Source organism: Ictalurus punctatus, chromosome 12 (assembly GCF_001660625.3).
Source record: "Ictalurus punctatus breed USDA103 chromosome 12, Coco_2.0, whole genome shotgun sequence".
Taxonomy (NCBI): domain Eukaryota; kingdom Metazoa; phylum Chordata; class Actinopteri; order Siluriformes; family Ictaluridae; genus Ictalurus; species Ictalurus punctatus.
In genome coordinates, this window is record NC_030427.2 from 9,446,211 (window position 1) to 9,474,201 (window position 27,991).

The 27,991-nt window shown below is 39.8% G+C and overlaps 1 protein-coding gene across 1 annotated transcript in view; it reads right to left on the reverse strand.

Moving 5' to 3' along the window:
• Window positions 1–27,991, reverse strand: part of LOC108273115 (E3 ubiquitin-protein ligase SMURF2) — an 87,143-nt gene that overhangs the window by 33,089 nt on the left and 26,063 nt on the right. Inside the window, exons 2-7 of the mRNA XM_047158865.2 lie at window positions 19,391–19,429; window positions 12,974–13,082; window positions 8,944–9,077; window positions 5,108–5,173; window positions 4,253–4,337; window positions 1,496–1,579 (exon numbers count right to left, since the gene is read on the reverse strand). Coding sequence (XP_047014821.2) covers window positions 1,496–1,579; window positions 4,253–4,337; window positions 5,108–5,173; window positions 8,944–9,077; window positions 12,974–13,082; window positions 19,391–19,429 — 517 coding nt within the window. The remainder of the gene's footprint in view (window positions 1–1,495; window positions 1,580–4,252; window positions 4,338–5,107; window positions 5,174–8,943; window positions 9,078–12,973; window positions 13,083–19,390; window positions 19,430–27,991) is intronic.

The window sequence follows — 27,991 nt, forward strand, 5'->3', positions numbered from 1 at the left end:
TAAGGCAAGTTTAGGTTGAGGATGTGTGTATACATGCTTCCGATCTTCAATAACTTTACCGTAGCACATTTAGTAGGTGGTCTCGGGTGTCTTTATGTGATTAATCGCAGAATTAACAGACTGAACATTAATTCATTGCATTGGGCAATTAATGCCCGCTCTAAATGTTCGCTCTAAATGTTCGATTTAGGCTATAAAACAGATAAAAGGAGAAAAACTGTGGGAAGGATGTGAGACAAGTGTATATGAGTGTGTGTGCGAGAGAGAGAGGGAGAGAGATTAGACTGTATGTGTGTGAGGGAGACAATTACGGCAGATGTGTAGTCAACAAGCTACATGTAATACTTTATTTATTTATTTATCTATTTTTAACCGTAATTGTTTATTTTACAGAACAACACTCGCTTACTTTCAAGCACACCTGACGTGTAGCTATTAACATGTAGCCAACATAATCCACCCATACATCCTCCATGTAACCCTAGCCAGCTACAGTAGCTATATTTATATTTTTTTTGTTTTTTGTTTGTTTGTTTGTTTGTTTTAAGGTGCCTATTCTCAGCCAATTATACTACGGAATATATTAATGATTAAAAATTATTTGTCATGCGAGAGTAGCAGCACGTAATACGTGTCCTTGTTCAGCATATAACCTGCATCTTCTGTGACCTCCTTTGTGTGAGGGAGAAAAAAAAAAAAAAGAAAACAAAAAGTGTTTGTGTGTGTGTGTGAGAAACAGTGTTTCAGTCTGCCACCTCTACTTTGGCTTTTGTCTAGCGCTACCAGACCGCCCACAACCACCACATCCATTAGCACCCGGTTATCTGACTGAATTCAGCAGTCATAAACTGAAGCCTGTAGCCATGTGGAGTCAAAACACGCTTTACGCTCTCCTGTGCAGAATCAATTCACTATCGCCTTACAAAATATTTTCACCGACACCGACGTGCTGTTGAATAATCTAATTGGACAGGGCAGTTACATAAATGGATAACACATGACGTCTCATTCTTTAATTAATACGATTCAAATGGTAATCGCTGGCAAATTGTTGGGACACAAGAGGAATAAAACACTGAGTGTGCCGTTATTGAAACATAACCAGTAACAGGATGGTGTCATGGTGTGGCTGTTACCACCCCATAGAAAATAGTCATTTCTGATTGGCTGTAATGTGTGCATTTTTTTTTTCTTCTTTTCTTATATTGGATCACCTTTAATGTAGAACAGTGTGTAAATATATATTTTTTAACATAAATATAATCGCAGTGCTAAATGGACGATTTCTGAACGTGTGAAAAAACGTGTCTCAGAACGAAAAAAAAATTTAGACACAGCAGTGTGAATTGTTTGGTTTTGCTGGCTTTTTGGCATGGCAACAGTGAAGGAAGTCACCTATATCTTTCTCGGTATAAACAAAGCGTGTGTGCGTGTGTTTGTGTGCGTGCACACTTGGTGAGAAAGTGGAGAGAGAAGATACACATGTTCTCCTGACCTGGTTGGTCGTTCCCATTGCGTCGTCCGTGTGATGTGATTGAGATACTGAATCCTGCCTGTTGCCGTTCTCCTCTCCTCCCAGCTGCACACACAGAAAATATTTTTTTTAAAATTTCTTACATCATCACAATACAGGCACAGAATTTTTATTGTATGACATTTGTATTAACGACCGTGTAACAGGAATATTTGATCTAAAAGAAGATCGTTGCACTTTTCATATATAAAAGTGTCATTGCGGGAAAGTCGTGTGTGCAAACCTTTAATGGCCTAATTTTGTGTATATTAACATATTTAACAAACTTAGCATATTTTCACACTAATCTCTGTCCATCACATCTGCGACATGCAATGGATATAAAAAAAAAAAAGTCTACACAGCCCTATTAAAATGGCTTTTTTTTTTGTGGTGTTAAAAAAAAAAAAAAAAAAAAAAAAAGAAAGAAAAGAAAGAAACTAAGATAAATCATGTCAGAAGTTTTTCCACCCTCAATGTGAAATTACAATGTATAAAAATTACTTGAAAAACAATCAAAAACATTTTAGAAAAAAAAAAAAAGTGACCATAACCTGGTTGCTTAAGTGTGCACACCCCTAAACACTTTATTGAAACATCTTTTGATTTTATTACACCACTCGGTCTTTTTGGATAAGAGTCTACTGGCGTGGCACATCCCGACTTGGCGATATTTTCCCACTCTTTCTTGCAAAAACATTCTAGATCCATCAAACTGCAAGGACATCTCCTGTGCACAGCCCGTTACGGGTCATAACACAGATTTTTAGTTGGATTCTTGTTGGCGTAAACCAAACGCAGAATTCCACAAAAAGAACCTCATACCTACGGTCAAGCATGGTGGTGGAAGTGTGATGGTGTGGGGATGCTTTGCTGCTTCAGGGCCTGGGCAACTTGCAATAATTGAGGGAAGCATGAACTCTGGTTTCTATCAGAAAATCCTAAAGAAGAATGCCCGGCCTTCAATCCGTAAGTTGAAACTCAAGCGCAACTGGATTATGCAGCAAGACAATGATCCAATGCATGGGAGTAAGTCCACCTCTGAATGACTCAAATAAAAAAGCAAAATGAAAGTTTTGGAGTGGGCTAGCCAAAGTCCTGACTTGAACCAACGTGCCTGAAGACCCTCCACTGTGTCTAAACTAAAGCAGTTCTGCAAAGAAGAGCGGGTCAAAATTCCACCACAGCGCTGTGAAAGTCTGATCTCCAGTTATCGGGAGCATTTGGTTGCAGTTATTGCTGCTAAAGGTAGCACAACCAGATTTAAAAGTTTAAGGGGGCAATTAGTTTTTCACATGGGTGATAGGTGTTAGATAAATTTTTTACTACTTATTTATTATTTTTAAAAAATTAAATAAATACTGTATTATGTCTCTGGTCAGGTTGCCTTTGTTTTAGGTTGTGTTTCGTTTGAAGATGCACACAAGAACAGAAGAAGTCAGGATGGGGAAGATACTTTTTAACAGCACTGTATTTTTTGGGTCATTGTCATGCTGAAAGGCGAAACTGGTTTGGGTTGATTGAGTTGACTTTGGATGTTTTTTGCGAGACAGGTCTTTCGTCAGGCCTCCCTACAACATATGAGAGATTACTGTAGCATGCAGAGAGTAATCAGTACTCGTCAGATATTCCTGCAGTTCCTTCAATGTTACTGGAGGTCTCTTGTTAGCCTCCCTGGTAGGTTTTTGTCTTCTCCTTTCATAAAATTTTGTAGGGACGTCCCGCTCTCGGTGATGTCACTGTGGTGTTCCATGGTACATCTAACGTTTTGGAAATTCTTTTATACCCCTGTCCTGATCGATACCTTTCAACAAGTGAGATACCATGCAAGCTTTTAAGCCCTTCGCGGACCAGGGCTTGAGCATTCGGATGAAACCAAGATAACGTGAAGAAAATCCTACAGAAACGGCTGTACTTTATTTGAGGTTAATCAGAATAATTGCATTGATGACAGCTGTATGATAATTACTTTTGAACATGAGATTGAATATGAATGGTTCATGCACATCGCCAATTATAAAAGGGTGTCCACACTTATGCAACCAGGCTATTGTTTTGTTTTGTTTTTTCCCCCCTGTTTTTCTCTAAAAATGTTTCTGAATGTTTTTCACTTCATTTTATGCGTTGCAAAAATTCTGACTTGATTCATCTTGGTTGAATTTTTTTTTTTTTTGCATCATAAAAACCTGCCATTTTAACAGGGGTGTGTAGACTTGTTATATCCACTGTAGGTGTGATTATCCCAGGCAAGAAAATCAACACATTTCCTGTACTGAGAAATCAATAGAACATTTATTTACATCAAATATTATTATATATAGTATTATATAATGGAAGTCTGACGCAGTTATTGGCAAAATACAGATTTTTGTACAATGTACACCATCGATCCATTGCTGGATAAAGCACATGAGACCAGTTATTTCATGTCTCTCTCTTCATATGACCTTTACTATTAGAGTCGTAGTTTTACATTAGCATTCTAAAGTTGTATATTTAATGATTTTTGGACAACTGCTCTAAGACACCCCTTATAACTGTGTTTCAAACTAAAAACGTGGTTTCCATTCTCAGTACAGGAAATGTGTCCGAGACAGAGAACAGAGAATAGGTTGAAAAAATATCAGAATCATTTATTTTTTAAGCCGCATCAGCTAGTTTCATTGCACAAATCCGGTACAGTCAGTCATTTTGGAGCTAAATGTGTGCATCGGTGTTTTTTGTTGAAGACATATTTACCCATCCGGTAAGTCGTTGTCAAACAGACGGCTGCAGTCCACCAAGGGGCCTCCCGTTCCTATCCTGTCTGTGGACTGCAAGCTCACTACACACACACACACACACAAAATATACAGTTGCAAACAAAATTATTCAACCCCCGATGCAAATCAGGTTTATTGTCAAAATGTACAGACTTTCAGCTGCTTGCAACGAACAAATCAAACAAAAGAAATTGAAATAGTTCAACACAACGAATGCTTCAAGTGGTTTCCCCAAATTCAACTGAAAATGAAACTTATAATGACTTCTCCAGTCTCAAAATTATTCAACCCCTTCATGGCAAGCGTCTTTAGTAATTAGTAGACCATCCTTTTTGCTGTTATGACCTGCTGCAAACGGGATGCAGAGCCAGACACCAGCTTCCTGAGGAATCTTAACGCATTACTCATGAGCAACGGCCTCCAGGTCAGTAATATTCTTGGGTTTGCGTGCTGCAACCGCCGCCTTCAAATCCCACCAGAGATTTTCCATGATTGATTGCAACTGTAGTCATGCAACACAATCCAGCTATTATTTACTGAATAATTGCATTTATGTATAGGTCTGTACTGCACAACCCCAGTTAAGGAGGTGTGGCCTCTGTGCCGGTCAATCCCAATAAAGAAGGTGAGGCCTCATTGCCTGTGTCAGTTGCACTAAAGGAAGCGTGGCCTCTGTATCCGTCACAGAGCTGTGGCTCCAAAATTAACACTAGATTTTTTTGTATACTGAATGTATTGAGATTCCTAAAGACAGGATATAGACACCATTAATTAGTACTTGTGTTTGCATTGTGTTTGTGTGTCTGCACGAGTGTGAAGGTGTTCTACCCACCAACTATCTGCCCTCTGATGGCGTCATTATTGTTTGGCCCAAGCTTGTTCAGGTCTAGCTTCTGATCTGTCGATTAAAAGAACAATTCCAATCATCACATTAAGCAAATAATCCAACTAAAGACAATAATATGTTGCTATAACACCAATGAGTGAGTCATCACCCTGATATAGCCTCTAAACTACAAAGCGAATGAGTGACAGGTAAATTTTGTGCTTGACTGCCAGCTGAACCAGACAACTGATGCCACATCATAATAAAATAAGAAACTAAGGGAGGGTTAAGGACACACAAGATGCATCAGCCGCACAACATTGCGGTTTTCCCTTCCAGATGATACAGACTAGAGTTCCTAGAAAATGGTGCCGCTCTGCAGTCTGTTTTGTGTGTCTGCGCGCTGGTGGAGACGGTGTGCCGGAGCGAAGAGGATCTGCGGTGAGACGCACTTCCTGAATGAGACTCAGCCTGTGACTCAGAAACACCACACAGTGTTGTTGGCAAATTTACACACCACAAATTCACACATTCAAAAACAATCTTCTAGAACAAGTGCTGTCTGATTCTGAGAACTTGTACAAGTGCACAGTTTTAGAAAATAGAAGTAGATACCGCCTGTATTTACAAATCTGAGGTAAAAATCTACTTTATCATATGCATATTTGCATATCCGTAATTTCCCCAGACGATTCCACCTTCAGACCGGTTTAACAAGCAGGGGGTTTAACAAGTGAAAAGAAAGATACACAAGCTCACGTGTGCACAAACTCATAAACAGAACTCATTGTGGGCTTAGTTTAGAGAGGCAATCGACATTTTTTTTCCCCCCCATGTTAATACACTGCAGTAAGTCCTAAACCACATCAGCAAGTCTGTGTGACATTAGTAAAAAAAATCTGGATGTGATCTAAAGTGTGTATTTGTGCAACGGCCTGGAAAACAATCCACAGTGTGAAATTTTGACATTCCCCCCTAAAAAACAACATGCTTCACGGAACCGAAATGTGTTTCTCTTTTGCATGCATCTCAACCTTAAGAACAGTTCGGGCATTTTAGAATCTCGTAAAAACCCCACAAGTAAAAAGAGAAAAAAAACAAAACAAATTGCATTAATGATGTATTTCTAAGTCCAGGACATGACGAGGACATTTTGACAGCTGGGACCTGATTACAAACTGAACTGATTAGGCTTGTGTCCATTTTGTTACGGTGCGTAGTTATCCAACAACTTGGTCAAAGCGTGCCATTCTCTGTGTGAGGTAATCACACTTCGCTACCAAGGTTTTAGACATGTTTAGACAGACGGACTGCTTTTCCCACCAGGCGCGTTAAACTGGTCCTTAACCAACATGATCTTTGCAGGATGATAGTCTGGGCAAGGTTAAAACGTTAACGCAAAAATCCCACATTAATTTGGTGAGATATTATTACGGCTAAGGTAAACGTTATAAGCATGTTATAGACTTAAAATTCCTACTCAAAGGGTTTTCCCAGACCTCCAAACACATATGAAATTTATTTGAAACTAAAGCAAAACATCAGACACCAAACACGACTACGTTTGGATTCATGTGAAAATTGTGTACTTGTGATTTTTACTCAACATGTTTAATATTACACTTGGAAATATTGTAAAATCTAAATATCTGGCGTTAAGTATTCAGTGGGACGATATTTATAATTGAATGCATGTTTCGTTGTCTTTATGAGCTCTATCACACACACACACACTCGGAAAGGATAGACAGACACAAAGGCATCAGCAGGCAGTGTGCGTGCGTTTGTGTGTGCGCGCGTGTGTGCGTGTGCGTGCGTGTTAGAGCTCAGCTGGGGCCGCTGAGGAGAGTGTGATTGGGGCAGATGTCTTCCAGGTACCCCACCCTATTTGCACACACACCTCCCTAAGGAGATCACTGAGTCAGTCTGTCTGACTGACCCACTAATTACAGCTAGCAACCTGCATGCCCTTTCCCGTCAAAGAAAATCAACATGAATTTCAAACAGTACGTTCGTGACTGATGAGGTGGTACCATAACAAGTACTAGATTAGTTGACTACATAGGCCAATTACTAACCGCCACCCTACGACCTATAGAGAGCTCCTCATAGTTATAGAAAGTGGGCACAGGTACTTGACAGAGTACAGTTAATTATGGATTCTCATTAGTAACCAACTCATGCTGTTCTACACTGTTTGGTGGAAAAGTACTAACAGTGCAAACATATTCTAAGAAGGTTAGGCTATAAAGTTACTAAAATATTATAACGTCATCAAATACTGGTTTGTTCAAGCAACACTAAGGAGACCAAAATTCAGAGAAGAACGGCTCTAGCTGTTTTAACGACTTCAAAATGAACCATTTTCTGACAGCTCGGTAATGTTGTTCAATATGATCCCATAGGTCTTTGGTTAGTTAGCATAAAAACAAAAAAAGGCTAAGCAGTCACAAGCCAGATGAATCAGTAGTTTGTAGTAGCAGCGACAAACCAGTTAAACCGGTAGCTTGTAGTAGCAGCGACAAACCAGTTAAACCAGTAATTTGTCATAGCTTATGTTTGGCATCTATACTACCAAGTTGCCCAACAAAAGTATATTGACAACAACTCAATGTGCCCTACTTCTCGCATTGAAATTATACATTTACAAACGCAAACTGAATGCACCATAACAAAGTATAATGCCAAGTTGTTAGGAGATACATTTACAAAAACCTGACAGATTGGACATACTAGGAACAGGGCCGGCGCTACCTACAGGCAGAGTAGGCAATTGCCTAGGGCCTCGGGCTTGGAGGCGGGGCCTTCAGAACCGTTATATCACTATACAGTAGTCCACCAATCAATACCGGCAGCAAAAGATTAGGCTCTTTGTCCACTGGATATAAATGAACTGTCACTCACCTGTAGTGACACCAATTTATGTCACCGTTTCAAAGTGTGTACCACCCTCTGAGTGTATGAGCAGATAGGGTACGATGAACAAAATGCAACTTTTCTGCAGCTGACTGACTTCAAGTCAGTGACTTATAATGGTGCAGAAACGAACACATCCATCAGGGGCTGCTGATTTGAAGACTAAACAGGCAGGCAAAGAAAGTGCAGCTCGTGATGCAGGTATGTGCATCATGCATTTTTGAGTGATTATAATGTATTTTAAAAATAATCTGGGCCTTGTTCTGTCGATCATTTCGAGTCATTTTGGGACGGATCATTTGCTGGTTCATTCCGAGTTCAAAAGAGTGCGAGCGCCGTCGACGCGTCGAGACTTTCGGACACGTACAATGGCATCGCGTCGGGAGCTGACTAGCAAAATACTAAAGTAAAAGTAAAGAAGTACTTCAACTCTCTGTATATCTTCTAAAGTCGGCTGATGTTTACGTTACTGCTTTAACATCATACTTAATTTTAGTTTTCAAATCATAAATACTTATAATTATTTGTTGGCAGTGTAATGTCTTGTATTTTTTTCCCATTTTACTGTATAGAGTAGGCAAAACCTTTCGTTATCCCTAATATTTGGTGGGTGTGTTACTGCAAATAAATAAATAAATAAATAAATAAAAATTCCTAGGTGCATTAAACTTTTTAGCCAGTGTGGCTTTATGAGTAACTTCTAATTAAATTATAATAAGCTGACTTAAAAAAAAAAAAAAAAAAAAAGTTTAGTCAAGTTATCATTTTAAAGTAATGGGAAAAAGCATGTTGTCATAGGAGGGGTGCGAAGGGCCTCCAACATAAATTTTGCCTAGGGCCTCCAAATGTCTAGGAAACAAAATTGATGTTAACTATAACATTCAGGAAGTGTTCTGCTAAATCAAAATTGCTAGCTGATGCCTTACAGCCAGTGTCTTTGAGGCGGTTGATGACATTGGAGAGGAGACGCACACAGCCCAGAAACCCTGCTCCCTGCTTCTTATGAATCTTCTTATGGTTCCATACGCTGATGGTGATTGAGTCCAGCTTCCCAATATAACTGTTGAAAGAGGAACAAAAGAAACCGATGATGCACCGTGGTAGCAAATGGTGAAACTTGGGATTACGTAACAACACTTAACCAAGCAATATTTCACCCTGATAAAATACTCAACGTCAAGTCTAAAAATGTGTTTCCTATTGTTTCTAACAACAAAAACCCAACACCCACAAAGGCACCAGTAAACGGATTGCATCAGTGATTACAAATTGGCAAAGTCTTTTAACTGTTATTTAATATGGTCATTTGTCAGTGATTAAAGGAATAGTTAAGGTGAAGATGTCATTTAAATTTTCCCCTTATACCAAGTGTGTGTACATGTTTAGTGCTCAAAACATTTACCTTTGTATTTGTAGAACTTTGTACAATTCGTAAAATTAAAATGACATTGAAAATCAATCTTTTTTAAAAATAAATAAATAAATAAAAATTTTTAGAAATATTTTCAGCTAAATAAATAAATAAACATCCAATGTTGAATTTACTTGTCCAATCAACAGCAGTCAGGTACACCGTAAAATTGTGCTCACTTTTAGATTTTAGATTACAGTATGTCGTACTAACTGGAAAAGAATACAGGTGAAATAGACATCCATTAGTTGTTAGCCTTGTACCGCCAAAACAAAACTAAAGAAGCAAGTGTCAGACCCCAAACAGGTCTCGGTTCACTGATGACGAAAAGTCGAAGTTTCTTGAAGTTGTTGCTGTGTTTTTCTAGCTGAGTCATTATTATCCATGCAGCTATGATTAAGAGTCTCCAAGCTTGGTGATTTCCCATAAATCACCAGGGAAAATAACAGTAAACATTAAAATGCAATATTTAGGTCTCAGACACATGTATACACACACACACACACACACACACACACACACACACACACACACTCGGTTAACCATTTTCGTGAATGCTAATAGCTATTTCAGGTACTTTTATTTCTTTAACAAAATAATGCTGTGCCTGTAAGTAACTAATCTCAGTGATCCAAACAGCTGACCCTAACCCCAACTTTAACCTCAGTAACCCTGACCTAACCTAAATATGAGTAACCTAAATATCTCCAGCCCTAACCTTGAGTAACTCCAACCTTAACCTCATTAACTCCAAAGTTTACCTCAGTAACTTCAACATTAACCTCAGTAACTCCAACCTTTCTCCTAGTAGCCCTACATCAGGAATTCTAAGCTTTACCTCAGTAACTCAAACCCTTAACCTCAGTAACTCCAACCTTTCCCATAGTAATCTTTACCTCAGTAACTCCAACCTTTCCCATAGTAATCTTTACCTCAGTAACCTCAGTAACTCCAATGTTTCCGTTAGTAATCTTTACCTCAGTAACCTCAGTAACTCCAAACTTTCCCATAGTAATCTTTACCTCAGTAACTTCAAAATTAACCTCAGTAACTCCAACCTCTCTCCTAGCAGCCCTACATCAGGAATTCTAAGCTTTACCTCAGTAACTCCAAACTTTCCCATAGTATCATTTCCCTCAGTAACTCTAACCTTTCTCCTAGCAGCCCTACATCAGGAATTCTAAGCTTTACCTCAGTAACTTAAACCCTTTACCTCAATAACTATACCCTTTACTCATTAACTGCACCCTTGACCTCAGAAACTGTACCTTTTACCCCAGTAACGCCAACCTTTACCTCTGTAACTACACCCTTTACTTAGTAACTACACCCTTTACACCAATACTCTTACCTCAGTAACCCCAACTTTAACCCTAAAAGGTACTTTTCATGATGTGGACCACAAATGTCACCATATCAAAATCTTCATGTTATGGGGACAACGAAATACAGTCACTTTCTCTGTCCAACATAAATACACTCAAACATACCTCACACACACACACACACACACACACACACACACACACACACAGAGAGAGAGACACTCCCAGAGACAGAAACACACAAACATGTATACTGCTATACTTGTAGTGGCCACACATTCTTCTAAGCCCTGTAAATAAATGCGTGTAATATTGAGGTCTTTTTGAGCTCTCTGAACACATAAGTCACATATGTCTACACCAAATTGCTTCCCCTGGGCTTTATATGCTTTTCACTGTGGTTTTAAGAGCAGCTTGAGGCTGATATCACCTGACCATTCAGCCTGAAAAGACAGAAGACGCCACAGCATGCCTGAGAGAAAACACACACACAGATGGGACTACATAGTGCAGACTCCCTTTTTCTCTGGGGTACTGCACCCACCTGTTCTTAGTGCAAGGGTGTGGGGGATTGTGGTGCATTACTGGAGCCACTAGGTGGATTAGGAATGGGGTGCCATAGGCTCCATTAAACGTCCGAGTCATGGACGCACACACACACTATCAGGACATGAGACTTTTTACTGACACATGCCTAACAATGAAACAGTCTGTTCATGCTGTAGTATGACGGGCAGTGTTTATGTACTCATATTGTAGTATGTCAGGTTGTAATCAGGCTGTAGAACCTCATGCTGCTTTCAGGAGTCGGTTTTTGTGGTTTTGTGCTGTAGCAGATATTATATTCATGCCTTCTTTCTGTAGCATGTGATGCTATGTTCATGTATTCAACCAGGAGCACATCATGCTCCGATCATGATACATCAAGTTTATGTATCTCACATCATTTATGCTTTCAAGATGTTAGATAAATTCATGCTATAGTTAGTCATGCTTTACGCATGTGTTCATGCTATATCAGCCAGAACATATATTTGTTTCTCCGTTTGGTTTTTTTTGTTGTTGAGATAATCCCATGTTAAAAAACACACCGCCTAAAACACTCAATATGTTCTCAATAGAGAATTAGAGAGAAAAAGCCAGCACATAGTTTCTCTTGCTGGAATGAACTTTGCTGCCAGCAGGGCCTTTGGGTCCTCCCAGGAATTCCCTAAAAACATGGCTGAGTTCGAAATTCAAGAGTGTTCAGAAGACACGCTCGATAAACATGGGCTCTGAACAGCAACAGCTGCTGAAACGTTCACTGTTCGATTCTGCATTACGGTTTGATTTCCTGCTATATACACGTCTTCATAAAGGAATGTTTCTTAACCGCAAATATATGAACTGCCAACACATTAGCTAGGCTGATCAAGGAAACATTCCCTGAAATAAAAAGTATTCACGCAACCACGTAGTCATGATAAATTGTGTTTCGGCGGTTTTAAGGCTTCCGTTCAATCAATTATCGGTAGTTGTTGTCATGTGGCAATAAGTGAGGAATAAGCACACAGACCCCTGTCCCGAAGACTTCGCAGAAACCTTATTCCATAAACCTTATTGCTTATTCCTTACTTAACGCAACACGAAAACTACCGATAATTGATCAAACAGAAGCATTAAAACACAATACATCATCACAACGTAGTTGCGTGAATATTTTTTATTTCAGGAAATGCTGTTTTAAAAGTTCTGACACTGGAGACTCCTTCCATAAACGCTATCTAATCAACACTCCGAGTTATCATGTACAAAAACCTAGCTCTAGCCTATTTTTCCCTATTCACAACACCCCATTCTACCCCAAAAAAGGACACTATAAGACCTGACATACTCGTAGCAGTGTCACACAGACTACCACGCCAGGGTCTCTAATCTGAAGTGCCCACCATCCAAGTAATATTTGCCCAGTTGTGGTCCCATGATGGTCCCTTTACAATGTAGAGCGGATCTGACAATCTGTATATAATAAACAGATGGACTACACTCAATGCTATACCTAGCAGCTATATGGTAGCGGGACCTGATAAAAAAAGGCCAGTGATTGTAGGTGTACATAATAAACTCCGTGTAGTTCTAAAGCCAATAAGAAAGCCGAGATGACTCGGTCCTCAACTAACCCTCATTCTAAACTTGAACATTTCCGAGGATAGGAAGAGAGCAGATATGTGGCTGACTTACAGGTCATAGTGCTGGTTCCACTTTGGGTCCAGTGTGTTCCTGACTGTGTCTGTCGAGTGGCACTGACCAGAACCATCCACCACCACTTTAGCAAAGGGGTCTGGAAGTCCTAATTTCATAAAAAAAAGAAAATCATACACAGAAAATTGTCATGTATACTCACAGTTTATAGTAGTTGTGACAGGAAAGGTAAGACAGTCTGGAAGCAGCTCGAGGGAAGAAGCTGTTCCTCATCGCTGTTGGTGTGTTTTCCCGAACGCCACCTGGTCAGGATCAGCACTTCTTCGGGTTCATGCTTGTTGTCTGAGGTTAAGCTGAGGTTGGTGGTATTATCTGCAAATTTAATGACTGTGCTTGTGTTGTAGACGGGTGAAGAGTGAACACAACCGCGTCGATCACTCATGTTGAGAGTAAGAAAGATGGAGGGGTGTTATATTTACATCTGTCTACCTCCATTTGGACCCTTTTAGCAAAAAGCAACCGAGCCAGAACACATTCAAGGCATGTCACTGAGGTCATAGTTTAGGGTGAAGTGTATTTGCACACAGCACTGGGCCTTTTTCTTGTTGCTTCATCTGCGCACCCTCTGCATCACTTTCCACTTTAGAGCTGGCTCCGTCTATAACAAGGTTTACAAATGAACCTTTTAATGAAGAAAGTTTTCAAATATTGATTTCAGTTGTTACTTAGCAGGGTTAACAAACAGCAGATGTGTCAATTTAATCAGCTTTTAGTTCTCCGAGAATACTGTCAGTATGGGAAACCCTCTGCCAAACAGAATTTCTTTTCTTGTCATCTTTACAAGCGTGCAGAAGAGAGTCACACCTTAAAGAACCCAGATGCTGCTATAAATAACTCTTTATGCAGGAGCTATTGAGAGGACATACAGAACTAACATTTGTAGCTAGACAACAGCATATTCTGCTACACAGCTGCCGCCACTTGTTATCGGCATAAAGTTCGCCCCACCCTGAGTCAGGGTTTCGCCACTCACTCTTCCACAACATGCTTTAATTGTTAGCTATATTAACCTGTAGGTCCAGATATGTAAGGGATAATCCACAGCTAGGTGCGTATTGCACAACGCGGTGGTTGGCTCTGTGGAGTACACTGAAATCGTCGAATGCACACCTTATCATGCTTTTACCATGGTCACTTGGCAGCATTGACAATTAAAGCAGTCGTTGATGTTTTCAGTGCAAATTTTAAAATAATGTTTCGTTTTTTGTAAGTTATTTTATATACAGGCCGTTAAATCTAGAATTCTGTCTGCTCGAAATCATACACAGAGAATAGTTGAATTAAGCTGTGAGCTTAATTACTGTATGTTACTATGGTTACTATTGTTTAAAGGCAGCGCATTCATTTAGAACTGTGATTAAACTGACTGGAACGACCTGTGCATTATACGGTTTTAACGCACACCTTCCAGCCAATCAGAATCAAGTATTCAGATAGACCATGGTATACATATATTTATTTGTTTGTTTGTATATAAGCTCATCTTGGTTGATCGATTATATGAGGGATATACTGCAAAATAAGTATATCTTAGCAGGTTAAAAAAAAAAAAATTCATAAAAGGCAAATAAAATGTATTATTTCCGATTATGAGGAACAATTAAACAATAATAAACAATGTTTATTAGTCTATTTCTACAGTGGCTTTTTCGCTCTACACACCCCTGTTACAATGGCAGGTTTCTGTGATGTTAAAAAAAAAAATGAAATTAAGTTCAAGCTTGCCAGAACCTTTTTCACCTTTATTGTGAAATTGCAGCGTATAAATATCAAGATACGAAGCAGGTACGGGATCTCGTTGTTGAAAAATATCAATCAGGAGAGGGTTGCAAAAAATTTCCAAGGCAGTGGATATACCATGGAACACTGTAAAGACAATCAACAAGTGAAGGGAATATGGCACGACAGTGACACTACTAAGAACGGGACGTTCCTCAAAAATTGATGAGAAGATCAGGAGAAAACTAGTCAGGGAGGATGCTAAGACGCCTACAGCGTTCAAATCATTGCAGCAATTTCTGGCAAGTACTCGTTGCTCCCTACATGTGACAAAAACCTCCAGAATTCTTCATATCTCTGGGCTATGGGGTAGGGCGGCAAGACGGAAACCTTTTTTAACCAAATAATTTTTTTTTATTATAAATAAATAAATAAATAAAAATTTAAAAATCCCAAAACCATGTGGAATAATGTGTTAGGGTCCACGTCCAAAGTTGAACTTTATGGCCATAATACTCAAAGCCATATTTGTCACAAAAAAATCTCTAAAATAACACCATCCCCATGGGGAAGCATGCTGATGGCAGCATCATACTTTGGGGCCGTTTTTCTTCAGCTGGATCTGGGGCTTTAATCGGGGTGGAGAGAATAATGATTAGCTCCAAATACCAGTCAATTTTGGCGCAAAACCTTAAGGCTTCTGCTAAAACACTAAAAACGAAGAGAAATCTCACCTTTCGGCATGACCACGACCCAAAGCAAAGCTCCAGACCAACAAAGGAATGGCTTCACCAAGACAAGTCCAAGGTTTTGGAATGGCCCAGCTAGAGTCCAGACCTAAACCCAATCAAATATCTGTGTGTTGACCTGAAGACAGGAGTGCACAGGAGATGTGCATAGGAGATGCCCAGCCAATGTGACCGAGTTAGAGTGTTTTTGCAAAAAATATGACAAACTGACTGACTCTTACCCAAAAAGATTGAATGCTGTGATAAAATCTAAAGGTGCTTCAACTAAGTATTAGTTTAGGGGTGTGCACACTTATGCGACCAGGTTATTGTACACACCTACCCCCCCCCTCCCGAAAAAAAAAAAGATTCCTGTTGTTTAATTAATAGGTTGAAATTTCACAGTAAAGGCACAAAAAAAAAAGCTTATGACATGATTTATCTTGGTTTATCATTTTTTTTTTTACATCACAAAAACCTGACATTTTAACAATGGTGTGTAGACTATTTACATCCACTGTATACATTTGACTAATTTCAAGCTTGGTATTGCCTTATCCTATTTAAGGAGTAAAGCATGACAGGGTGGTGCGATGTGTCCCGACGAGAAGCAGATTTAACTCTTACAACCCCCACAGCACGGCTGTTTTAAATCACCTTATAATCACAGCGACGAATGCGTTTTTTAATTCGTTAACAAAACACCACATTGTGCTTTTTAACCATTTATAGTTACAATTAACATTATGGAATGCTCACAAGACAAATGATTTCCTGCTAACACTTACATTCTAGCAGCTACAAACAGTCGTTCCCTCACCAGTCTCTCTTTCTCTTGAAGTTAAATGGGGGGGGAAATGGAAATTACTCTGTCCTCACGACTCTCCAATGCCAGAAAACTTTACAAAGACAGCTTTCACATATGGCTAAACAAAATAAAATGCAATAAAATAAAAATAAAAAGTCTTCTTACACAAGCCCTCACCATATCAAACATTTCCTTTGTTAAATAACCCGTTTTCTTAATCTGCTTATTATTACAATGACCCGTGTAGGTACTATAGCAACGATAAAGTATTAGAACGAGTGCATTAACATAAACATCTGAATTACAGCCCGCACTGCTCTTCGGGCTCGAACGTAAAACAACAGAAGCTTTAAATATGTATTTGCTAATCGACCGCATTTGCGGTAAGCACTGGTAATACGTTCTTTAAATAGTTGCACCAGCTCTAGATGTAAAAGCAGGTAATAAAATGTAGGTAAATATGGGTCATAAGCGATTACGTAGAAGCTGACGTGCAGGTAAAACTATTACCGAGAACTCCGTCCACATTCCACAGATTCTATGTGACTCATAAGTGAGGACTCCCTCACTGAGACACTAAAGTAATGAGCATATCTTTCACGGTGTTTGTTTAAGTGTGGTTTACCTCAGGCTATGAGACTAGAAGCGTGCGTATCTTGGTACAGGTCAGACCTATTTAGTCACATTTACCTGGATGCCATGTTAGGTGGGCGTATAAATTAACGGTCAAACACAGTCCAAATGTGCTAGTGATTCCGGCAGAAACGGGGGAAGTCTTTTCAGAAATTTAGGAAGGAGGAAGCATATAGCAAGAATTCAAAAATGTTCCTGTTCGCCAAAATGTAGTCGTTTAATCAAAACAAAGATGCTTTTTTTTAAGTTTTGCCCTCAAGCTTTGGAGGCTTATGTAGTTAACAAAATGTCTCAGACGGTGTCCGGTTCGTCAGTAACGTCACAGACTCATGACACGCTGTAAATCTTTAAACGAACAAGGCTTCTCCGGGTATTCGTGATTCACAAACCAGGACCGGAATCGTACTGGAAAGCTGCATATTATTGCAGATAACACAGTTCCTCTTCACAAGCTTAAATATGTAAATAGACTACGTCTGATATGCGATATGATGCATCTTCAGAATATAACTTGAAGCAGGTACTCTATGGTTAAAAGTTTGGGGACACCAGACCAACACACCCATCACAGTATGTGGGTCTTCCTCATGTTTGTGAATCCTTTTGAATTTTCTATATATTTGCATAAATATGACCTAAAACATCATCAGATTTTCACACAAGTCCTACAAGTAGATAAAGAGAACACAGTTAAGTAAACGATACAAAATTATTACACTTGGTCATATATTTGTTGAAGAAAATGATCCAATGTTACATCTATGCGAGTGCCAAAAGTATGTGCCTCTAGGATTAGCAGTTCATTTGAAGGTGTAATTAGAGTCGGGTGTTTTCAATCAATGGGATTAAAATCAGGTGTGAGTGAGAACCCGGTTTTATTTCAAGAACAGGGATGTGTCAAAGCCTGATATTCACAACACATGTTTGTGGAAGTGTATCATGGCACAAACAGTGGAGGTTTCTGAGGACCTCGGAAAGAGTTGTTGATGGTGAATCAGACTGGAAAAGGTTATAAAACCATCTCCAAAGTGTTTAGACTCCACCAATCCACAGTCAGACAGACTGTCTATAAATAGAGGGAATTCAAGACCATTATTACCCTCCCCAGGAGTGATCATCAACAAAGATCACTCCAAGAGCAAGACGTGTAATAGTCCGCGAGGTCACAAAGGAACCCAGGGTAACTTCTAAGCAACTAAAGGCCTCTCTCACGTCGGCTGATGTTCATGAGTCCACCATCAGGAGAACACTGAACAACAATGATGTGCATGGCAGGGTTGCAAGGAGAAAGCCACTGCTCTCCAAAAATAACATCGCTGTCCATCTACAGTTTGCGGACAATCACGTGGACAAGGCTATTGGAAAAAATATTTTCTGGACGGATGAGTCCAAAATAGAACTTTTTGGTTTAAATGAGAAGCGTTATGTTTGGAAAGGAAAACACTGCATTCCAGCATAAGAACCTTATCACATCCGTGAAACATGGTGGCGGTACTATCATGGTTTGGGTCCGTTTTGCTGCATCTGGGCGAGGACGACGTGCCATCGTCGATGGAACACTGAATTCTGGAGTAAACCAGTGTATTCTAAAAGATAATGTCTGGACATCTGTCATGCAGCAGGACAACGACCCTAAGCACACAAATAGTTCTACCAAAGAATGATTACAGAAGAATAAAGTCATGACTCATGAATAAGATGAACTGATTAAACAAGTGAAACATAGTTTGGCTTCTGCATGGTTGGAATGAAAGCCACATGGCCCATTGTGGATACGATCGAAGACCCCTAAAAGACTTGGGTATGTACTTGTAGAAAACTAAAAAGATACAAACCTTGGACAGCCTTAAGCAGAGCTATACAATAATGCGTGCTCACCACTTCGGATCAGTGTCTATCATGCAAACGTCAGCAGAGCTTTAATTACCATTACACCGCAGCGCTGTCGAATTATGAAGCCGGACTGGTTAGAAGGTGTTGATAAATGTTCTATAAAAGCAGTTCCGATAGTAGTTTGGAATTCGCATTAAAAGGTTTATAATTGAATGCGCTCATTCGAGCATGTCATCATTTCTATAATTTAAAACCTGTATTTGTACAAATAAAACTTGGGATTGTTGGAAAATTGTTGTGGGATAAGTGGAATAATAATAATTAAAAAAATCTTCAGGGTGGTATCAGTAACTCTTTCTTATGATGTTTTATTTTCCTAGAACAGTACACTTCATCAGGTTTTATTCCTTACGGATATTATTTATTTATTTCATAATGATAAAAAAAAAAAGAAGATCAAATCAGAACCCTTTAGCACAGTGATGATCATGAGTCACGATGTCTCTCCCTCCGTGTACCTCTGTGTTCATGCTGTTGAAATAGTCGTGGCCTCTGTGCATGCTGTCTGTAAGATCGCTTTGAGACGGCTTATTGTAAAATCTGCTATAAGAAAAAGTATCTGCTCCTTATGACTGTAGGCTAAATGACAGCAGAATCTTCAAACTGGTTACTTACTGAAGAAGTCCTTCTTTGACAGGTTCTTCGCACAGAGAACTGAAATGGAGAGAGAGAAAAAAAAAGATGCAGCTAATATTAGTTACTGCAATATTCTCTACAATAATGACAAAAAAAAACAACAACAATATGGCATAATAAACATTTCATGTGCAGAAAAAGAACTGTAGTAAACGACATAGAGGTCACAACACCACAACCATGTAGGTCACACAGGAAGTACTCAAGCAGTCGGTGTGTAATGGTGTTCTGAACCTGCTAGGGTGAATTATTTGGACCTATTACAGTGCACTGTGGGATTCTGTAAGTGGGCTGGAAACGATCCATTATGCTTTTAGACAGGACTACAAAATGACACATGAAAACACTTAGTGCAAATGTTCTTCAGCTGGTTTTTATATTCCTTTGGGTTTTTTTTTTTTTACACCATGTTACTCCAGGTTCCGTGTTACGAATGCCTGTTTGCACTGTTGATGGCTTGTTTACAGGAAAGTTTGTCATAAAAACAGCCACCGGGTCCCTTCGCAAATCTATCAACTTGACAGGACGAAACGTTAGAGTTAGATCCACAGGCACACATCTCGTGCATGTCTAAAACCACACCCGATTCATGTTTCAAACACAGTGTAGAATATCCAGAGCACTCATAAAATACTCGTAAGGTTTATCAATAGGTATGATATAGTGATTACAGAACACCCACAATGCACAGTGCTGTTCAACGGTTGTGTGCAGCCTTTGGGGAACGACCATAGTGGACCAATGGCAAGGTATCTGTGACAGTGTTTATGAGTAAAATCAGGTACAAATGTGGCATCCTCGATCCTGTCGTTGAGTTCTGTTCCCTATTGTAGTGTGCTACATAGTGCATATGATTATCAAGTACAGGACAAAGGGATTATTTTGGGCAGAGCTGAAAGAGGATCAGCTGATACTTCCAGAACTCTGATTGGCTGTTAATTTCTTGAAATGTTTAGAATTTCTATTTAAAAAAACAAACAAACAAACAAACAGCAGATCTATCCATTTATAATCCTTTTTTTAAATTATTTTATTTTGAATTGAACAGCATTCTAATGGATCTTGTGAACACAGGACACACCCACCATTCATGTGGTTCAAGTTCAAGTGACACCACTGTTGCTAGTCAACTGGAAAACATGAACGCAAGAGCTTCGGCTTGCTAATTACTTAAGCTAAAGATTTATCTAGCTAGTAGATAGCTGTTAAATCTGTGCTACGGAGAGTGACCGCAGAATCAAGACGAAACCCGAGGAAAGTTAATATTTGTTAAATTACTAAGAAAATATTCGGTATAAAAGTAAACCTACACTGTAAATATACTTCGCACAGGTGGCAAACCTAACTCTCTGTGAACTTTGCCAGGAACTCTGAGCTATCAGAAAATGGTGGCTGTAGAAGTCACAAATACCACCAGAGTATGTGTACCATTAAAGGTGAACACGACCCTATTTGAACAAAGCTACGTTTTTATCTCTCGCCAATTTTACACGTCTATTTTTAAGAACGCAAGCACTTAAAAAAAAAAAAAAAAAAAAAAAAAAACACCAAAAAACATGCTCTGCTGAAAAAAGAACTTAGTAGTTAGGTATGAAATATTTGCATTAAAAACAGATTTAAAAATGTATTATTTCGAAATGAATGTTTGTCGTCATGTCAATGTACAAGACATTTATTCTCCAAGACTACTGCTGCTAAAGTCTAATTGAAGGTTTGTCCTGTTAATGTTGCTGTATTCTCTTCCGAGATGACACCTTTGCTCCGGTCCATATGTCAGTACATCAGTGTTACAAACGTCTCTTTTTAAAACTAATTTATTTTGCTGAAATCCACCACTATAATAAATCCAATAATACATAACTGCTGGAATAGCAGGCCAATGGCAAATGCACTAAATAATAAGCTAATTATACTATAATGCAGAAAAGATCATATATTAGATAGGTCACTTATAAGTATGAGGTTGCAGCACCTGTGGAGCGGTGGAGTCCGTGCAAAACACGGTAACGTGAACCTTCCGGAGCAGTGACCTCTTGACCTCTTAAAGAATGTGAGTGACGGGACAAACGCGTTGAGTGCTAAACACCTCAATATCCCTGCTCAGAGCAGACGCCTGCATTCGCACAGTCCCATTGCTATGACGCTGTGCCACACCCCTCCCACTACCATATCCATTACATGGCCGCTCTAACATAACGCTGATACTGCAGGCCTGAGAACACTGATAAGCAAAGATCCCTCTGGGTGCTTGCCAGGAACCTGTACCTTTCAAAGGCCATAGGAGGGGGGGAGGAAAAAAAACTTATACAGGTTTCAACTGCTATCATGACCCAGTGACCCAGACTTGCCATGAGGTAAAAGAGAAAGCCAACACCACTGGAAGAGTCTCATGTGGAGTGGAGCAGCACTAACATGGTGAGAAATTCCACAGAAGGGAGGCTGTTGATGGCTGCAGTTGCTCGTTTTCATCAAGAATGTGTAATGTAGGACACAGAGCTGGTCTGAAAATGGCTCCCTAGTTAAGATTCGTGGCATTCCAGTCTTCAAATGGTGCAAATTGCCCCTAAAGGTCATCAATGTTTTATACAACGTGTATCCCGTGCTTCTGATATTACAGAAATATTCATTTCGGTTAATCCTTTAATTACATTAATACTTTGCCTGGCTAGTTTCTTAAAGCCTCGTGCCGTTCAGAGCAACCACGTCCCTTCGAAATCGCTCGATTTTTGCTTTACCCGAACAAAAATAAATAAATACATACATACATATTTAAAAAAAAAAAGTAATAATAATAATAATAATTAATGAGACAAAAAAGTCAGGTATGACTTAAGGCCTTCTTTAAAAATGTTACCACCAGATGTGTCTTTACTTTACGTAGACACTCTGGTATAGAGTTCACTCAACATGTCTGTGTGTGTTTACAGAAACAACCTATGGAATATTAAAGTACCGTTTATGCTATACGCACTCCTAGCAATGAATGTTCATGATTGGCATTTCAAATTTGGAACCTAAAGACAGGTGTCAAACTACAGGGGGGAAAAAAAAAACAAACATTAAAGTGTCTAAGTAAGTTGCCATGCCACCACGAACCACTTCTATGCATATTTGACAGATTACACAAGGTTCTGGAACTGTACTGGAGCACAGAACACCATTTTCCCCCAAAAGATATTCCCTCAATTGTTGGTTTGACGATGGTAGTGTAGAGCACTGTCTAACACATTAGTCCAGTATCTACCACAGGTGTTCAGCTGGGTTGTGGTCTGGTGACTGTGAAGCCATATCATATGATTTACATTATTTTCATACTCATCAAACCATTCAGTGAGCACTCGTGCCCTGTGGTGGGGGCGGAGTTATCCTGGAAGAGACCACTTCAATCAGGATAGAATGTCATCATAGGTTAAAGGTGATCAAGAGTGACCTTCCTTCTAACTGGAGATGAGGGCCCAAGTCATGCCAGCAAAAACTCCCACAGCATGAGTCACACCAGGTTTTCCTTTGTATACATCAATGTGTGCTTCTCTACCTGTTTCCCATAAAGCCAACAGTTTATTTATTTATTTATTTATTTTTAGATTTTTCACAGACATACAAATATACACTCACCACCCACTTTAACAGGAGCACATGCAAACCTGCTCATTTATGCGGTTATCCAATCAGCCAATCATGTCACAGCAGTAAAATGTATAAAATTATGCAGATACAGATCAAGAGCTAAAGTTAATGTTCACGTCAAAAATCAGAACAGGGGGAAAAAAAATGTGATCTCTCTGACTGTAATCAACTTGCACACACACGAACATTTTAAACAAATGGCAGAACACTGCCTTCAATTAAGCTGTACAGCATTCATATCCATGATTATATGCCTCTAAACAAAAGAGTACGGCCACAAATCAAGCCAGCTACTGGCAGGTCGTAAAAAGCCAGGCCAACTGGAGTGAAGTTGTGGACTGGAAACTGCAGCAAATACCACAGGGCCCACAACAGTGTTGCACCAGAAGGCTTTTTGCTAAACAGGACCATGGGGTACATAGCTATGTCAGGAGGCCCAGTGCAGCGATGGGCCATGAGCCTTACAATGTAACTGTATCAAGAAGCCCAATGTGAGTCCATGAGATCATGATGGGACTGTGCTAGGAGGCCCAATGCAGAGATGGTATATAAAGCTTACAGTGGAGCTGTACCAAGAGGCCCAATGCAAAGCTGGACTGCTGGTTCCATAACGTGATTGGGCAAGGAAGCCCAATGTACAGATTGAGCATGAGGCCAACAGTGGTGCTGCAACAAGAGAGCCAATGCAGAGATGGTCCTTGAAGAGTATGGTGGAGCTGCACCACTAGACCCATTATAGAGCCATGCACAGCCTAATGGCCCATGATGGAGCAATGCCAAAAGCCATAATACCAAACTGTACCACCGAGGCCATGAAAATAAAATTGGGCTGCATGGGCCTATGACTGAGCTGCACAAGCCCTGAGGTCTACAATCAAGCTGTATTAGGAGGACCAAATCAAAGCTGGACCACTGAACCCATGAAAGACCGACATCAGGCTCCGACGGGCCCATGACGGAGCTCCAGAAAGAAACATAATGAGGAGCTGTGCTAGGAAGCATAGAACAGAGCTGCAACATGAGTCCCACAGCAAAGCTGAACCACTGAATGAAATGACCGATCCATGTAAGGCCTGATGGGGCTTGAAGTATAACAAGGAGGTGAGCCATGGAGCCCATGATCAAGCTATGGCATTTTGACCACTTGAAATCCTAGAACATTCTAAAAATCCTAAAGTGGCCTGAATTCCTGGCAGCACCCAGTGCCTTGGGAACCCAGTGCCTACGTCCAACACTGGCCTTGGGGTTTGCGGCTGACCTGGGGCCAAACAAACACATTCGGCAGCCTTTAACTGAGAAGGAGGCTGAAAATAGATGCCACACATAGGCTGTGTTTGACAGGGAGAAAAACAGCGGATGCCAAAAAAAGAGACAGAAATGATACTGGTAGCAGAGGAAAAGTGGTGCCCATAAATCCAGGAGTCTAGAACAGAAACTTAAAATTACAGAGCCATTACACAGGCAATGAAACAAATTATTACACTATAAACAATCAGCGTGCAGGAAGCCAAATGAAACTACAAAACCCCATAATCACTATATCAAGGCAAACAGTGCTCATTTTGGACCTAGGTAACATTACGCTGAACGTAACTGCAGGAAAGTGCTAAATGAGACAAAATGCAGAAACCTAAAAATGTCTACGATGAAACTATACTAGCTTGTTGGACAGAACCCATCAATAATGACTTTGGGTTTATATGCAAATGAGATCCAGATGATCCAGAAGATACACTGGAGGAATAGCATAACTTTAATACTTTAAAGTGCGCCGATTATGGGTTTTCAATGAACACATTACCTTTCATCTAGTGTGTTATAGAGCTGTTTGTGAATGTAAAAACATCTGCAACGTTTAAAAAAAAAAATCAAAGCGCGCGACAAACCGGGTTATTGACTCCCGAAAGAAGGAACCGATTCTGAACGGCTGAAACGAGTCGTTACCGATTCCAGACTTTACTTCCTGTACAAACCTACGTAGGATCGCGAACAGATGGAGCAGGCACTCGTTAGAGTAGTGGGCGTTTCCTTTCCGACACACACCGACCGCGCTAGACCAATCGGAGCAGAGTATGCGCTCTGAAAGGAGGAGTTTAGGGGGGATCCATTCGAACGGATCATTGAACTAGTTGTTTATGACACTGGGAGGAAAAAGGTCATGCTTCAATTTAAATTATGAGCACATTAAAGTGTTTTTTGACCTTGGATGCATGTAAATCTATTGCATGAGACCTTTAAAACAAAACTAGGCACGTTTCAAAACCATAATAGGTGCGCTTTAAAGAACAACTTCTTACTTGGTGGATAAGGAAGGAAGGAACAAAAAGAAAAAATGTATTTTGTGCCAAGAGGTTAAAAAAAACACAACAAATAAACCCTCCTATATGCAGTATAGTATTTTCTCCATATTGTGCAGCAAAATAAACGGGCCGAGTGTGAACAGCGCATGTGAACAAGTCGTTTCAGCAAATGTCAGACTTCATTTTGGAAGTGAACTCTAAATCTCCCCACAAGTTTCACTAAGCTACAGCTAAATTGCTGCAGGCAAGCAGCAGACACCCTGCGTTAAAAACTGTTCTTCTTCCTTTGACACACACCAGGTGAATAATGAATGGACAGATGAACTTCTTACCTCTCTCCCACACTGCTGTTTCACTCAACCAAGAATGCTTAAAATGCGTACTGAAAATATGCATCGCACGATGAGTGACGCCTCAGTCGGCAAGCCTTTTTAGGAATTTTTACTCGTAAACCTGTCAACCTGTCATGACTTAACGCTGCGATAAGGACGTTTACATATATACCCAGGTCATTCTGTCATTTGTACTCAGCATCAAACTTTTTTGAAGAGCGTACAGTCCTCATGTCAGGTGTTAATAAAAAAAAAACATCCTGGATAAAATGTCACATGTATGATGCGTCTTTAATAAATAAAAAAATGTAAATCATCATCATCATCATCATCATCATCATCATATTGCTTTGGTATAAGAGGAATAAAATAATCAACTTTGACGTTGTACTGGTAACTCTGCTTCATGTCGGACCGCATCGAACTACCCTGGCGTTGATTATTTTCCTCAAACAGCACACCCTGCCTTGTTTTATTTCTTACACATTGTCCTGCCACCATTGTAAAATACCACCATGCCGACACACTGATCTAACCCGGAAAAACACGTTCGGCCTGCTTCGAGATGTGAACGCTACAAACGATGGCTTTTCAAAAAGAACAAAAAGGGGAATCTTTCACGGATGTCATAACAGACATCTTTCTCAATACGCATGACTTTCGACAGTAGCTCAAATGCATCAAAGACCAGGATGTCGATAGAGACGGCAGTTAGCAGAAGGTTAAATCTTCACAGCTAAGAGTGGTTAAAGAGTTTGTTTACAGAGGAATGTTCCAATTACGTGAGAGCAAACACCAACTGACACACCTGAAACTGAGCCGATCTCTTACACGACCTCGCACCCGAAGCTTTCCGGGAAAAGGACGGACGCTAATATTTTAATGGAGGGAAACACCTGGAAACGACTCAAATGCTAACACTGTACAAAAAAGAAGACAAATGAGCAAACACTAGCTGGCACATGTCTAGCTAGCGTAGCTTTTTTATTAGCCATTTTTGGGTACTGTATTTCTTTAAAGCTATACTAACCAGTCCATTCAAGCCAGCCAAGCGACACTGATACTATTGTCTGTACAAAATACCGCATTCTCTGAACTAAATCGCTTGTATCAGGCTTACACAGAATGCTAAAATAAACTGGGACTCTCATCAGGCTGGATATGAACAAATTTATTTGTAAATTGTTTGCAGAAAGGTCATTCCATCTCGAGTGGTCTAATGCAGGTTGCTCAACTGCTTTTAATTTTCCGAATTTTTTTTATTTTTTTTTTTGAGTGGTTACCACAATATATTGACATTGCACAGCCACCAGGTTTTTATTTCATTTTACTTGGTTTAACTAAGATGGCCATCTTTGTGTCATGGCACAGAACAAATGCTGGTTATACAGCCGTTTACGGAAACCTGAATCTCTCACATCAGGCGGGTTCTTCAAATCTGGCCCTCAAGGTCCACCGTCCTGCAGAGTTTAGTTCCAATCTCAAGCTCACTTTTTTTTTATTTTTTTTTACAGCTGAATGCTACCGTGGAGGACTCGTTTCTGTGAACATTTCAGGTTCGTAACTGGTCCCCCACCAGAGATATTCAACCTGAAAGTGAGGGGGGGGGGGGGGGGGGGGGGGGGGGTGTTACTGCACGTTCTTGCCCCATTAAAAATAGATAAATAAATAAATAAATAAATACATTTTTTAAAAAGAAGAAGAGAAGACTCAAACCTGAAATTGTTCTGCATGCACACTATACTTACCTAGGTAGCACCTAAAAAAATTAAGACCGGAACCCTAACCCTTGCCCATTATAAACCGATCTTAACAGCGGAACTGTGAGCAGTCTTGAGAGTTATATTTGGACTTTAGAAGTTCTCAGTCTAAGGAACATGAATGTGCAAAATGTTTGTGTGTGTACATGTAACTCGTAGTGTGATCTAGAGATCAGTCCCCCCAAAGAGCTAGGATCATCCTGAGCCGAGATATCGAGGTTTCAGTAAAATATCCGTAGGTTTGTCGTATAACAAAAATTTGTTGTGTGCCACGACACAAAGATGGCCATCGTAATTAAACCAAGTAAAATAAAATAAAAAGTTTAAAAAAAATAAAAAAAACCTTGTGGTTTTACAATGCCACAGAGATTATCACAGAATTTTTAAAAAAAAAATTAAAAACAGTCAAGCAACCAACTTTGGAAGTATTGGACCACTTGAGACGGAATGCCCCAGAAGCATTTTTTTTTCTTTTTTAAAAAGTGGTGCTATTGATGAAAATCTATTCGGTTCAGAAAAATGTTCGTATCCTAGGAGAGCTGCTGGTTTTGTGGAAATGTA